Source organism: Procambarus clarkii, chromosome 11, assembly GCF_040958095.1.
Source record: "Procambarus clarkii isolate CNS0578487 chromosome 11, FALCON_Pclarkii_2.0, whole genome shotgun sequence".
NCBI lineage: Eukaryota > Metazoa > Arthropoda > Malacostraca > Decapoda > Cambaridae > Procambarus > Procambarus clarkii.
The window spans coordinates 19,271,826-19,286,034 of NC_091160.1; the positions used below are offsets into that span (position 1 = coordinate 19,271,826).

Below are 14,209 nucleotides of genomic sequence, written 5' to 3' on the forward strand. Positions count from 1 at the left end.
CCATACGTGGATTATTTGACCAAGGATTCCAAATGACTTTTATCTCACAAGAGTTGGTAGATGCTTGAAACTCAAGCCTGTACGTGAGACGAGAATAGACATAGCAGGATTCCTGACTCCGGAGTCCAAGTCTTCAAGGTGGCACAGCCTAAAATATGTTTAGGTAGTTATGTCCGAACGATATAAGCCCTTGTAGTAGAAAAATTCCCATCAGACCTGTATGTTTATGGAACAACAGCCTAATTCCTAGAAGAAAAAGGAATCAAATTGGCTGACAAAATCATGCCTGACAACCTCTCCAATATTGGAATCCTTATTGGGTTCAGATGTCTACAATAAGTTCATCAAAGGAAAGGATGAAAAGCAGGGAATGAACCTGTTACTGTCTGCGGGTGGCTATTTGCTAACATGCCCAGTATTACGGTAGAAGCAAACCCATACCTGTGGACCACTGTTATGATCTCAGCCTGCAGTAGAAACAAGTCTCCCCCTTGAGTTATTCAGCAAGACCTGACCTGAACAAGAGGTCACAGAAGTGTGGACATAAAGATATAGATGTAAAATAATTGATTGGATTTGATAGACAGTTTAAGAATATGGGCAGTGAATTAGGATATAGAGAAATGACTGGTTATGAGATGTGGATAATTTGGTGGAGGTGTGAGGCTCGGGAGCTTAAGTCACTTGAGTACCAGATATCGTGAGGGGAAGCTGCGCTCCGTGTGAGCTCCTGTCAGAGAGGATCCCCTGTTTGATATACCTTCAAGAGGAAGGAAGTGTGCAGACGTTCCAGCTGTGGAATCGAGCTGGGAACGTGTGGCCTCAAGTCCTGGACGGCAAGGAGAGTTTGTTAAGCCGCCCAGAGACATTATCGTAGGCCGTGAGAGCACCCTGGTCAGACTCCGTCAGAGGGAGAGCGCCCTGCAGGAGACATTTTTGTGGTAAGCCCAAATTTAGCCAGTTTACAGTGATTGCCTATAGTTGATCGTGTGCCCAGCGATCGTAGAGAATGTTTATTGGTACATTAGGCATATTTTGATAAGGCAGAAAGCCTAAATAAGAGGACGGAGATGGGAGAGACAGCTGGAGGGACAAGCGGCATGTCCTCTCCCGTTGACCGCCTGGAGCCAACTGACTGGCTGGCGGCGAAGGACAGCTCCAGGAGTGAGGAGCCGCCTGCCCCAGGCGGAGGATGAACCAGCCCAAACGGGGGAGTCCACACTCACAGCATGTAGAGAAGAGATAGATGTTGGATGCAAACATATTGTGTGGATTATTTTGTTTATGTGTTTATAAGGAAACATTTTTATTGGTGTGGCAATGGGTTGCAGGTTTGTCTGGGGAAGAGGTTGCTGAGAACTTCGAAGCCAGCAGAGAGGGAGTAGTTGATGAGACTCCAAGGTTGTGGAAGGTACTGAGCTCTGTGGAAGAGCAGTCCCTATAGTGAGGAGTTGGACCTCTACCTGTGAGAGGAGAAGCAGTGGAGCAGAGTTTACATGCTTTTGTGATACCAGTGGTGAAGCACCATTGTTGATCAAGGAAGACTTCATGGTGTAGCAGCCAGGAAAGCTGTGGAGGACCCTGGTAGAAGTGGTGAAGCACCTTCGTTGTTCAAGGAAGACTTCATGGTGTAGCAGCCTGGAAGAGCTGCGGAGGATCCTGGTAGATAAACCCAGAAGAACCTGAAGATGTCAGGGTAGTGAGCTTCCAGATGTGGAAGGGAAGTTCTGGTTGATTACTTGTAGGGAGTTGCTAGAGTGTTTGGTTGTCATTAGCGTGCAAGACGCAGTGAAAGGTGAGTGATTGTTTGCCATTTTTGTGCCGAGGAGTACTTATACTGAAGTATAGGGTTACAGTCGTAGGGTGGATTACCTGCAGAGACATACATATGTGTTCTAGGACTGATTGGGGGATCGATTGATCATTGTTGTATATCAAGGAACAATTATACTAATATTTATGTTATTGCAGCCATACGCAGGTTTTCCTTGTATGTGTTTATAGAAATATATTCTCTTGCTGATAGTGCAACATTATGTTATAAGACTTGACCTACTTGAGGAGGATGGTAGTATTAGGTGGTGAATCAGGAGATAGTATACCGCTTGATAAGCAGATGATAGAGTTCTGATGGTATTTATTTATTTATATATATACAAGAAGGTACATAGGGTTTGTGAGAATACATTGGGTAGTACAGTATTTACATTCTTGTAAAGCCACTAGTACGCGCAGCGTTTCGGGCAGGTCCTTAATCTAGCAGATAATTTTAAGTAGGTAATTTCAATCAGAATTGATAAATGAAAGATACATTACAAGAGAAAAATGAGATGAGAGAGATAAGTAAGTATATTAAAGCACATTGTTCTATTAAAGCTCTGATTGATTACATTGACAGCTTGATTAGTAATTTAAACAAGATTAATAGACACCATACAGCAGATTGACAGCACATATAAGACAGCAATGATCTCAATGGTAAAGATGTTCAGAATGGGTACATAAAGATTGGGAGACTGGGTAGCAAAAGATACAGATAAACAAGATTTATAAACACCATACAACAGATTGGCAACACATATAAGAAAACAGCAATGATCACAATGGTAAAGATGTTCAAATTGGGAACATAAAGGTTGGGAGATTGGGTAGCAATAGATACAGTGCAATTTTAAGGCAAAAAGTGAAAAACTATGAAGATGAAATTAGGTACTTTTTAGTATTGATTTTGAATGATGTAAAAGTTGGACAGCTTTTCAATTCAGTAGGGAGTGAGTTCCATAAACTGGGTCCCTTTATTTGCATAGAGTGTTTACACAGATTAAGTTTAACTCTGGGGATATCGAAGAGATATTTATTTCTGGTGTGGTGATAATGGGTCCTATTACATCTGTCCAGGAAGAGTTTCAGACAAGGATTTGCATTTAAGAACAGGGTTTTGTAAATGTAGTTGACACAAGAGAATTTGTGGAGTGAGATTATGTTTAGCATGTTTAGGGAGTTAAACAAGGGGGCTGTGTGTTGTCTGAAAGCAGAATTTGATATTATTCTGATAATATCAGAATAGTCAGAATAGTCAGTATAATATCAGAATTTACTCAGTCAAGGGCTGAGTAAATTATATCAAGGAGACTAATAATTGCATCGTTGGTACTCTTTTGAGAGCGGAAGCCAAACTGACAGGGGCTAAGAATGTCAAATTTTACGAGATAGGAGTAGAGCTGTTTGTAGATAATTTTTTCAAATATTTTTGATAGTATGGGTAGGTTCGATATTGGTCTGTAGTTGTTTATGTCTGACGGATTACCTCCTTTATGAACTGGCGTTACTCTTGCGTTTTTAAGGATATCAGGGAAGGTATGAAACTCAAGGGATTTGTTGAACAGCAGAGCTATAGGTGGTGCAAGGGCATGGGAGGCGCTCTTGTATACAATGGATGGGATTTCACTGATGTTCCCAGCTTTGGTTTTTAGTGAGTGTATGATGGACACAACATCTGACGGGCTGACTGGTGAGAGGAGAAGAGAGTTTGGATAGCTGCCTGAGAGATATGTGTTGATATGTGTCTGAGTCTGTGGGATTTTACTTGCAAGGTTAGCACCAATCGATGAAAAGAAGCTATTAAATTCATTCGCCATTTCTAAGTCAGATGACAGTGTAAGGCCATTCTTAGAGAGTGTTATCTGGTTGTGGGAGTGTTGTTTAGTTCCCAGGATGTTAGAGATGGTATTCCATGTGCTTTTCATGTTGCCTTTTGCTTCTTTGAATCTAGTTTCATAATACGAAAGTTTTGCTTTTCTTATGATACTGGTAAGCAATGATGAGTACCTTTTAACTACTTCCATTGAAACTAGGCCACCCCTAAATTTCTTTTCGTATTCATGTTTTTTGTTGATTGATTTAATTATGCCACTTGTGAGCCATGGGTTATTTTTTCTTTTATCAGTTACTTGTTTGGTAAGGAGGGGACAGTGAGTGTTGTAGAGGCTTAGAGTTTTGGAGAGAAAGAGGTTAGTTGATGAGTTTATATCCTGTGAATTATTAAATTCAGATTCCCAGTTAATATTGTGAAGTGCATTAGAGAGATTGCCTAAAGCTGATTCACTATGTAGCCTGAATGAAAGTTTTTTGGTTTCTGGTGGTGCTGTGTCAATGTTTGCTATGAGGAAAGTAGGATAGTGGTCAGTTGTTCTGTCATAAATTACCCCAGATGTAAGGGGAGCTGTTATATTAGTCCATAGGTGATCCAGGGTAGTGGCAGATGTTTGAGTGACTCGGGTGGGCTTGGTGATTGTGGGGATTAGCATACAGGAGTGCATGCTGTTACGGAAATAGTCAACTTGAGGGTTGTTTTGAAGACCCAGGTCAATATTGAAATCACCTCCCAGAATGATGTGATTTTTGTTGAGATTGTTATTTATGATAAGATTCCTTACATTGTCAGAGAATAAAGCTATGTTGGTATTAGGAAATCTATAGATGGCACCGATTATCAGGGAGGATTTAAGGGATTTACTGGAGAACTTGGCAAAGGTATATTCACAATAGTCGTCTCTATCACTAATGACACTATTGCAAGTGAAGGTATCTTTGTAATATATTGCTGTACCGCCACCTTTTTTGTTAGGCCTGCAGTTATGAATGGCTTTATAACCAGCTAAATTGTAGAGTTGGGTATAGTCATTACTTAGCCAAGTTTCTGTTAAAATGATGAAAGATAATTTAGTACCTAGTGCTGTAAGTAGTGCATTTATATCATCAAAATGTTTACCAAGTGACCTAACATTTTGGTTGTAAACTGATAAGCAGGTGCTATTTAGGAGTTTGTTTTTTGCAAGATTTGCTGTGTAATACCTGCAATAATGATGATCAATGTGCTGATTTGTGTGGATATGGGACAGAAGATTTCGATCAGGATCAATATCAGTAAGCATATAGATAAGATAATGTCACGATACAATAAGATAAGCAATTACAGGAACAGATGAAAACTAAATCTGCTGTAAAATAGAAAGTAATTATAGCAAAACACAACAATATAATAATATAACAATACAATAAGAACTTACAAAGTATTGAGTCTGCTAAAATTAGAGAATAATTATGGCAAAACACAACAATAAATGCAAGTAAACAAAAGAATTGAAACAATTAGAGGTAGAATTAAGGTCACTAGATAGCCATGGAGGATACACAAGTTTGGTGGAGAGAACAAAAAATCAGTAGAGACTGTCAAGATGAATATATATAAAAAAAAATTTGACAAATGATAATTGTAAAGTAAAATAATCTTAAAGATAATAAATTTTATTTAGCTTAGTTTTAACCTATAATTAGTATGAACTTAATTAAAAGAACAAAAATGAGATCAATAATTGATTTCAATAAATGACATAGATCAATACAATTAAATTTAAAATTTAAATGGAATTTAAATTGTATTGGAGTGCAACCTGACTGAAATAGTATAGAGTGTAGGATTCATTATTATTATTATATATGTGTATGTATGTGCTTTGTCCAGTAAATGTATTCAAATTTGCTGGTGTTTGCCCTTGTCCTAATGAGGCTTCCAGGAAGTAGGTAAGAGAGAAACAGAGAGAGAAAGAACCAAGAACTAAAACTGAGGACAGGGTAGAACGGAATAATAATAATAAAACAAAGGGGATTGAGGAGATCAAACCACATGAGGAGAGAGTGGGGAGTCACGGCGACTCGACTGGATGTGTGCACGTGACAACGAGGCTAGTGTTGGAGCCGCATCTGCTAAACGTGTGACGTTGAGCCCCTCTCCAAGTGCCAGAAGAGCCCAGGGTGATCTCCTGGTAAAAATAAGCACTCTCCGGGTTTTGGGTTGGTTTGTCGCAAAGGAAGGACGATCAACAACGACAACACCAATCACAATAACCACTAACACGCCAACCCAGTAATGGTTGCATGAGTAGGAGAACAGTCTCCATTACAATTCAGAGACATGTCCGAGGAAGAGCTTCATCTCCCTGTACATAAATTATGGAACTTGGCAACTCTTGGCATTGTCCCTGAACAACCTAGTCTAGATGGATGGACTTACAAACAATACCTAGACTCAGTTGTCTACAGAGATAATCAATACTGGGTCAGGTTACCATGGAAGCTGAATCATCCTCAGCGACCTGTCAATCATTTCATGGCACAAGACCAATTAAGGTCACAGGTGATGCACTTACAAAGACATCCTGAGAATTTGAAATTGTACCATGAAATAATCAAGCAACAACTCGACAACAAATTTGTCGAGGTTGTAACAAATGATGACCCAAAGGAAGGGCACTACCTGCCACACCATCCAGTACTGAAAAATTCAGCTACTACTGCAATAAGGATAGTATTTAACTGCAGTGCTAAGACTAGGCAGAATAGTGTTTCCTTAAATGACTGTCTTCAAACTGGCCCTAGCCTGACACAAAGGCTATACGACATGCTGATAAAGTTCCACATCGGGACTTACACATACATGGTCGACATCAGCAAGGCCTTCTTTAGGGTAGGTCTCCAAGAAGAAGACCGTAACTACACCAAGTTCATTGTGGATCAAGGATCCTAATGATCCAAACAGTAAATTAATCACTTACAGGTTTGAGTCTGTTTTGTTTGGTGCCACTTATCCGTTTCTGCTTCAAGCTACCTCAGACACGCACTTGAAGAAGTCTAATAGCCCAAATAAAACAGAAATTAGCGACAACCTGTATGTGGACAATTTCCAAGGAACAACCAGCAGTGAAAGCAAACTGCTGAACACATATGATGAGGCCAATTGAGATTTATTGGGAGCAAATATGCCACTCCAGTCATGGGTCTCCAACAATGTCATATTAAATCAACTGATCGAAAAAGAATTTCCCGAATACAAGGTACCCCAAAAGACAAAGGTACTAGGCGTCGAATGTGATACGACAGCAGATCAGTTGACAATCAAGTTGGTGGAGCCAGATACCACCAACTTAACAATGAGAAAGATACTATATCAAGTCAGCAAACCCTTCGACCCATTGGGACTATTAATTCCAATCTTAATAAATGGGAAGTTGATAATGCAGGAATATTGGCAACAAAAGATAGGCTGGGATGATCTTCGAACACCTACCTTACAAAAAAAATGGCATGGGCTAGTGAAAGATTTAAGTATCCTAGAGTCTGTCAAGTTCCCATGGAACACAGTAAATGAAAAAGAACCAATTAAGCTACATGTATTCTGTGATGCCTTAGGAAAGGCTTATGGCACAGTAGCTTACCTGGTTTCAAATGGGCAAGCCAATTTGCTCACATCAAAAGCCAGAGTGGCACCATTAAAGAAAAGATCATTGCCATAACTGGACTTAACAGCCCTACTGTTAGGAGTAAGATTGGCTCATTATCTGATCAAGGCCTTAAGCAACATCCACTTTGAATTAACAGTAGTATGGTCAGATAATGAGGCAGTACTACAGTGGGTGAAAAACAATAACAGTAAAAATCCTTATGTTAGTAACCGCATTATGGAAATGCGAGAGTTGTCCGCAGGGTACAAACTGAGATATGTACCCACGAAAGAGAATCCAGCTGTCTATCTCTCCCGAGACCTGACTTTACTATGTACCCACGAAAGAGAATCCAGCTGTCTATCTCTCCCGAGGCCTGACTTTACGGCAGTTAACCAAAGCAGAGATGTGGTTTGTTGTAATCCACAAGTTAGTAGGAATTATTAGCTAGAGGATCATTACTACAACACTTAACGAATGATGATTGGAAGTACATGTAAGTAGACAGACTATGGATCACATATCTAAGAAAGGTCAATGGATTAAGACCGAAGCTGTTTAGCCAAATGATTAATTCCTGGAAAGAGGAATTATTCTTCGTTAGGCTTCTAGGAACAAGATTACCTCTCTAGGGATAAGGTTAATCGGATTATACCTTCCTTGAGAGGTGGGGTGAAATGGTTGAGGTAGATGGCTGACTGGAGTCAGTCTGATTGTGGGAGTGGAACTAGGAAGTCCTCCGCATCTCCGGTTGTGGCAGCAGCGAAGTGTAGCAGACAGCTATGCGAGAGCCTGTTGTGATCTTAGTGACCAAGTTAAGTCTGCAGTATGTGAGTATTGAATGTAAGACTAACCGGGTGTGGAGCGTTGTAGTAATCATTCCGTATTAGGGACTTAGGCGGAAGTTACGAGTGTGGGTGGTGATCGCGGAGGTCAAGTGGTCTATAGGTATTGGAAGTGTATTGACCTAATAGAGTATGTTAATTAATATAGTATTATTTGTCAGAGTCTATTCTTTGTAATTAAATGACAAAACCCGACGGCCTTTAAATACCTTCGATATGTTCATTCATTGTGTTCCAGTACAAACCTAGTGGTACGCCTCAAGGGTCTGGTGTGTGTAGGAGTACACGGTGGTAGTAACGGTTGCTGAGGCAAGGTGTTATGTGTTGTGTAATCGCTGTGTTCGGAATGAACCGGGGTTCAGCGTCACGACATATTTGGTGGCAGCGCAAACAGGTTTTGGAACACTGTGCGAGATGAAGGAAGTGTGGTTCTGGTTTAGTTGGTGAGGGAATGTTCGGGAAATGATAGACGTCGGGTTGTGGTGAGAATGGTGGTTACTAGACGGAGGAAAGAAGGGTCAGGTGAGACCAGGGCAGAGGAGTTAGTTAATTAAAGGGACTAGGCCATTGTGGGGCACATGTGGGGTTTATTTCTTTCTTTCCAGATTCCCGCAACGAGAGACGGCTAAGAGGCAAGTCTGGACCACTGAAGCATCGGGATCCAAAACAAGTGCAGTGTTCGTAGTGCGGATTATACAGTGTTCGTAGTGTGGATTATACAGTGTTCGCAGTGCGGATTATACAGCGTGGCGAGGTAAACTAGCGCGGGTGAATGTGGGCCAGCGTGGGCCATGTGCGGCCATGTGCGGGCCAAGCGATGGGTGGGCCAAGCGAGCCGCACCTTGGAGCTTGTTTTATATCGTTGGTAAGGCGGAAATAGTGAGAAACCGTTGCTAAGGTGAAATTAATCGTGTAAACTACGTAATTTAAAGTTAATTAAATTTTATGTGACGTGTAAATCGAATATTTTAAGGATAATGAAATATTACCTAAAGTATTGTGCGAGTTCCGGCGTTGTCAGGTGTAGATACAGAAAATAGGCGCAGTGAATTATGGACGCCTTGGCATAGCGAGCGACGCGTAATTTGACGTCTGGGGTTCGCCGTCTGCTGTACCCTGGAGAGGGCCAGGGAGATTTTTTTGTGGGTGCAGGTAGCATTATGGAGAGTGTTAGCGTGGGACACGGGGAGCATGTCCCGTTGGTGGGGGTGTGTGGCGCCGGGTGTAGTGCATGGTTGTGTATTGGCGTTTGGACGCCGGGGTGTGTAGTGTAATGCATGTGGTGTGTAGTGTAATGCATGTGTAGTGGCTTATTAGACGCCAGCGTAATGCATAGTATTTACTGTAGTGAAATGTGCATGTTTTCACTGTGGATATCATGGATGTAGTATAGTGCATGACATTGTTGGCATTGTAGCGCCAAGGTGTAGCATGTGTAGCATAACTGGTTGTTGTAACACCGGGTGTATTGTAGACATTAGCGTTGAAGTATGTTAACGCAGGTTGTAGTGTGTGGCGGGTGGCCACTACACAAGAAATTATGCCTGACGAGTGTTGGTCAGGTAATTAATGGATTACGAGAGAAAAGGGAGTGTGTGTGGCGTCTGGTTACTTATTGGTGGTGTTATTGGTGGTGACGTCTCGTGGTGTTTTGATGCGCTCTGGCGCAAGGCATATGCCTGTGGTGGTAATGGTGTTGGGGGACGCCGTGTGTGGTGTGTTGAGGGCGTTGAGGACGCCGTGTGTTGTGTTGAGGGCGTTGGGGACGCCGTGTGTTGTGTTGGGGACGCCGTGTGTTGTGTTGATGGCGTTGGGGACGCCGTGTGTTGTGTTGAGGGCGTTGGGGACGCCATTGGGTGGTGTAGTGTAGTGGCGTTTGGACGCCTGGTATGGAGTGTGGTGTTGTGGAGTATATGGTGGCGCAGGGCGCCAGGTAGTGGTCGGTAAGGTGAGTATTGGCGTAGCAAGGTCGGTGCGTTAGGACGCAGGAAGTGGTTGTAGGGATGTGTGGCGTTATATTGAGGTCATCAGTGGTTGGGATGACCAGTGGTAATGGTGTGTCGGAGTAAGTAAGTCTTATGGATAAGATGAAATGTGGATAATTGCAGGAGTTGGTGGCTGCAGTAGGCGAGTCAAGTCGATATCTCTAGCAAGACTCATAAAAGACTAATAAAAATTCATTATTTTCATTAAAATTTTCATTAATTAAGTCGGAGTGGGTAAGTCTTATGGATAAGATTATAAGGTAGAATTTCAAATTTCAGCCAAGTAGATATACTAATCTCTCATTAATTAAGTTGTTACAGGAATCTCGCTAGAGGCGAGCCAGTGGCAGTATGATGTTTTAGTGACATAAGTGTGAAATTATTTTAATGAGGTATTTATTGTGATAATGTATGTGTATGTATATAATGTATATTACCTCATCGGCACCATTACTGAGTGTTAGGCTTGAGAAGGTCCCCCGGGATCATGTCACAGAGCTTCAGGTAGAGTAGAAGGGAAGCTATGAGGCTACACTCAGTTATTCTAGAAAAAAAAGGGGGGTGGAAGTGAAGCCAACGTGACGTTATAGGCGAAATTCGCCCCCTGACATCAAAGCAGGGATAAGGGCCAGCTGCAATGGTTTTGCAGCTGCGCTCAGGCTATATACGGGGAGAGAGTAAGGAGCCGAGGGGGTTATGTAATAATGGGATCGAGCCAGGGGGCTCCGAGGGAATATTTTGCAGGTACAGCGGTCGGGAAGTTGTGAATACAGGTGGACACACTCTGGGCGGATGGGCCTAGACCAGAGAGCTGTGAGGTATCTACAGCGTTCTGGGATTGGTGCCCTGGAACGAGACGTCAGCACAGACCCGAGGGAACATGACCCTGGGGTAGGAATCTCCGTTGCTCTGGAGGCCAGGATCACGTTAGCTCAGAGCAACGATGGGACATTGACAACATTCACCAGGCTGGACAGCCTGGGTTTTGTCTGGGTCATGGAGGATCTATGACCTAGCAACCATGGGACACGAAGACAAGAGAGGTGATGTTGCCAATTGTGGAGGAGGCCAGTGAAACATTGTGTGATCATTGTAAGCCCTTATGTCAACAGTACAGGGCAAGATGTTAAATTATAATTACTAAGGATGAAGAACCTTAGATATATATGTGTTGTGTATATATTAATGACTAGTGTCATTTCTGTTTAAGTGCCAGCATTCTGGTCCATGTAATTTTATGGTTATGTTTGTATGTAATTATATGTCAGCAGTTTAGGTATATGTGCATTGTTGGAGATGGGAAAAATTATTACAGACTATTTTACCTGTGCTATGATGTGAATATAATGTATATGTTGGAGAAGTGTTGTGAGTCATGTCGGGGAAAATTTTAATTTATTTCATTGTGTGTATGATGAACTTATTGGATGATTTTTTAGTTGTACACATATGGTGGGTGCATCCTCCAGGTCCTTACACTAATGGAACCATTGCAATGATGCATATGGGGACATATGCGTGTTTAAGGAGGGGAGTGGTGTTGTAATCCACAAGTTAGTAGGAATTATTAGCTAGAGGATCATTACTACAACACTTAACGAATGATGATTGGAAGTACATGTAAGTAGACAGACTATGGATCACATATCTAAGAAAGGTCAATGGATTAAGACCGAAGCTGTTTAGCCAAATGATTAATTCCTGGAAAGAGGAATTATTCTTCGTTAGGCTTCTAGGAACAAGATTACCTCTCTAGGGATAAGGTTAATCGGATTATACCTTCCTTGAGAGGTGGGGTGAAATGGTTGAGGTAGATGGCTGACTGAAGTCAGTCTGATTGTGGGAGTGGAACTAGGAAGTCCTCCGCATCTCCGGTTGTGGCAGCAGCGAAGTGTAGCAGACAGCTATGCGAGAGCCTGTTGTGATCTTAGTGACCAAGTTAAGTCTGCAGTATGTGAGTATTGAATGTAAGACTAACCGGGTGTGGAGCGTTGTAGTAATCATTCCGTATTAGGGACTTAGGCGGAAGTTACGAGTGTGGGTGGTGATCGCGGAGGTCAAGTGGTCTATAGGTATTGGAAGTGTATTGACCTAATAGAGTATGTTAATTAATATAGTATTATTTGTCAGAGTCTATTCTTTGTAATTAAATGACAAAACCCGACGGCCTTTAAATACCTTCGATATGTTCATTCATTGTGTTCCAGTACAAACCTAGTGGTACGCCTCAAGGGTCTGGTGTGTGTAGGAGTACACGGTGGTAGTAACGGTTGCTGAGGCAAGGTGTTATGTGTTGTGTAATCGCTGTGTTCGGAATGAACCGGGGTTCAGCGTCACGACAGGTTCAATGGCCCTCAGTGGCTAGTCAGTGACCAGTGGCGCAAGCCACTAGTCATTGTGACCAATGTCACTGTTCCCACTGAGAATCCAGAACCACTTCAGACTTTGGTAATTGATCCTAATCGGTACTCTGAACTGAATAAACTAATAGGTGTCACCCAAATGGTGTTTGATTTTCTAAAGAAAATAGGAATCAAGCATCAATTCTCTAGTGCCCTAAGGTACTGGGTCAAAAGAGCTCAGACAGATATATTCGGGATAGAATTTGACAATGTCCCTAAGAAGCTTCAAAATGATCTGGGTGTCTGAATAGACACTAACAATTATAACATAATAAAATGCTGAGGCCGCTTACAGCATGCAGACATAGATCTGAAAGCAAAAAATCCAATATTGCTTCCTCGTCGCAACATAGTAAGCAAGCTGATTGTGTTACACATACACAGATACAACACTTTGCTAGGTGGGGTATTAGATTCTCTCACAGACTTAAGACAACAGTACTGGCTACCCCAAGGTAGACAGACTGTAAAATCCATAATTAAATCCTGTGTTATTTGCCGGAAATACGATGCCAGAGTGTGTCCATATCTGCGACCTCCTCATTTCCCAAAGGAGCGAGTTGTATATATTCGTCCCATTGAGACTACAGGGGTAGATTGTACAGCAACTCTAACATTGACAGACACCAAGGACGAAAAACCAGTAGAGGCATATATCTGTCTTTTCACTTGTGCTACAACAAGGGCAGTACATTGAGAAGTGATGACTCCCAACATGAGTGCCGAGGCATTCTCACAGGCTTTCCACAGGTTTGCTTCACGTAGATCCTGTCCTAAGTTAATGATCTCAGACAATGGGTCCAACTTAGTGGCAGGAGAAGCATGTCTGAGGAAAATCTGAAACCACCCAAAGGTGTGCATAGCCCTAAGTCAACGGCACTTCTACTGAAAATTCATACCTCCCAGAGCACCATGGCATGGAGTCTTCTATGAATGCATGATTGGTACGGTGAAACGTTCTCTATGGAAAACCCTACACCACCAAAAGATTTGCCTGCAGGAGCTCTAAACCATTGCCATTGAGATTGAGGCTTGAGTTAACAAACGACCACTTACCTACCTCTCTGATGATGTTTCACAGCGTGAACCATTAAGTCCAGCTCATTTGATGTATGGAAAACCTCTCAGAACTCTAGTGTCCCTTACGGATGAGGAACCAGAGTATCCTTCATATGTCCGAGAAAGTGATTTGGAACAACGTTTCAAACATCTATCAGGGGTGATACCCAGTCATTCCTCACTCCCCCGTCTCCTCGTCCTCCATGCCATTCCCCCTCTCCCCCATCTCTTTGTTCTCCCCACCATCCCCCACTACACCATCCCCTCGTCCTCCTAACTATTCTCCATTCCACCATCCCCTCATCCTCCCTGCCATCTCCCACTCCTCCATCCCCTCGTCCTCACAACCATTCCCTACTACCCCGTCCCCTCATCCTCCCCTCCATCCCTGACTCCCCTGTCCCCTTGTCCTCCCCACCATTCTCCATTCCCCTGTCCTCTTGTCCCCACCATCCCCAACTCCCCTGTCTCCTCGTCCTCTCCACCATCCCCCAATCCCATTGCCTCGTCATCCCCACAATTCCTCACTCCCTCGTCCAATGCATTCCCAAATGATCTGTTGTTCCCATCAGAAAATTGGGAACATCAAATGTTCTGATGTTCCCCCTCACTGAAATATAAGAAAAACAATTAAGAAA

General features: G+C 42.4%; 2 protein-coding genes across 2 annotated transcripts in view; both read left to right on the forward strand.

Moving 5' to 3' along the window:
- The window catches only part of LOC123758389 (ras-like GTP-binding protein RhoL), a 179,258-nt gene extending 166,986 nt beyond the window's left edge, over positions 1-12,272 (forward strand). The window contains exon 6 of the mRNA XM_069322438.1: positions 1,332-12,272. The gene's annotated coding sequence lies outside the window, so the exon portion shown is untranslated. The remainder of the gene's footprint in view (positions 1-1,331) is intronic.
- LOC138363579 (uncharacterized) lies at positions 5,975-6,586 on the forward strand. Its single transcript, XM_069322936.1, has one exon. The coding sequence runs from the start codon at positions 5,975-5,977 to the stop codon at positions 6,584-6,586; it is 612 nt and encodes a 203-aa protein (XP_069179037.1).
- Positions 12,273-14,209: the final 1,937 nt, after the last annotated feature.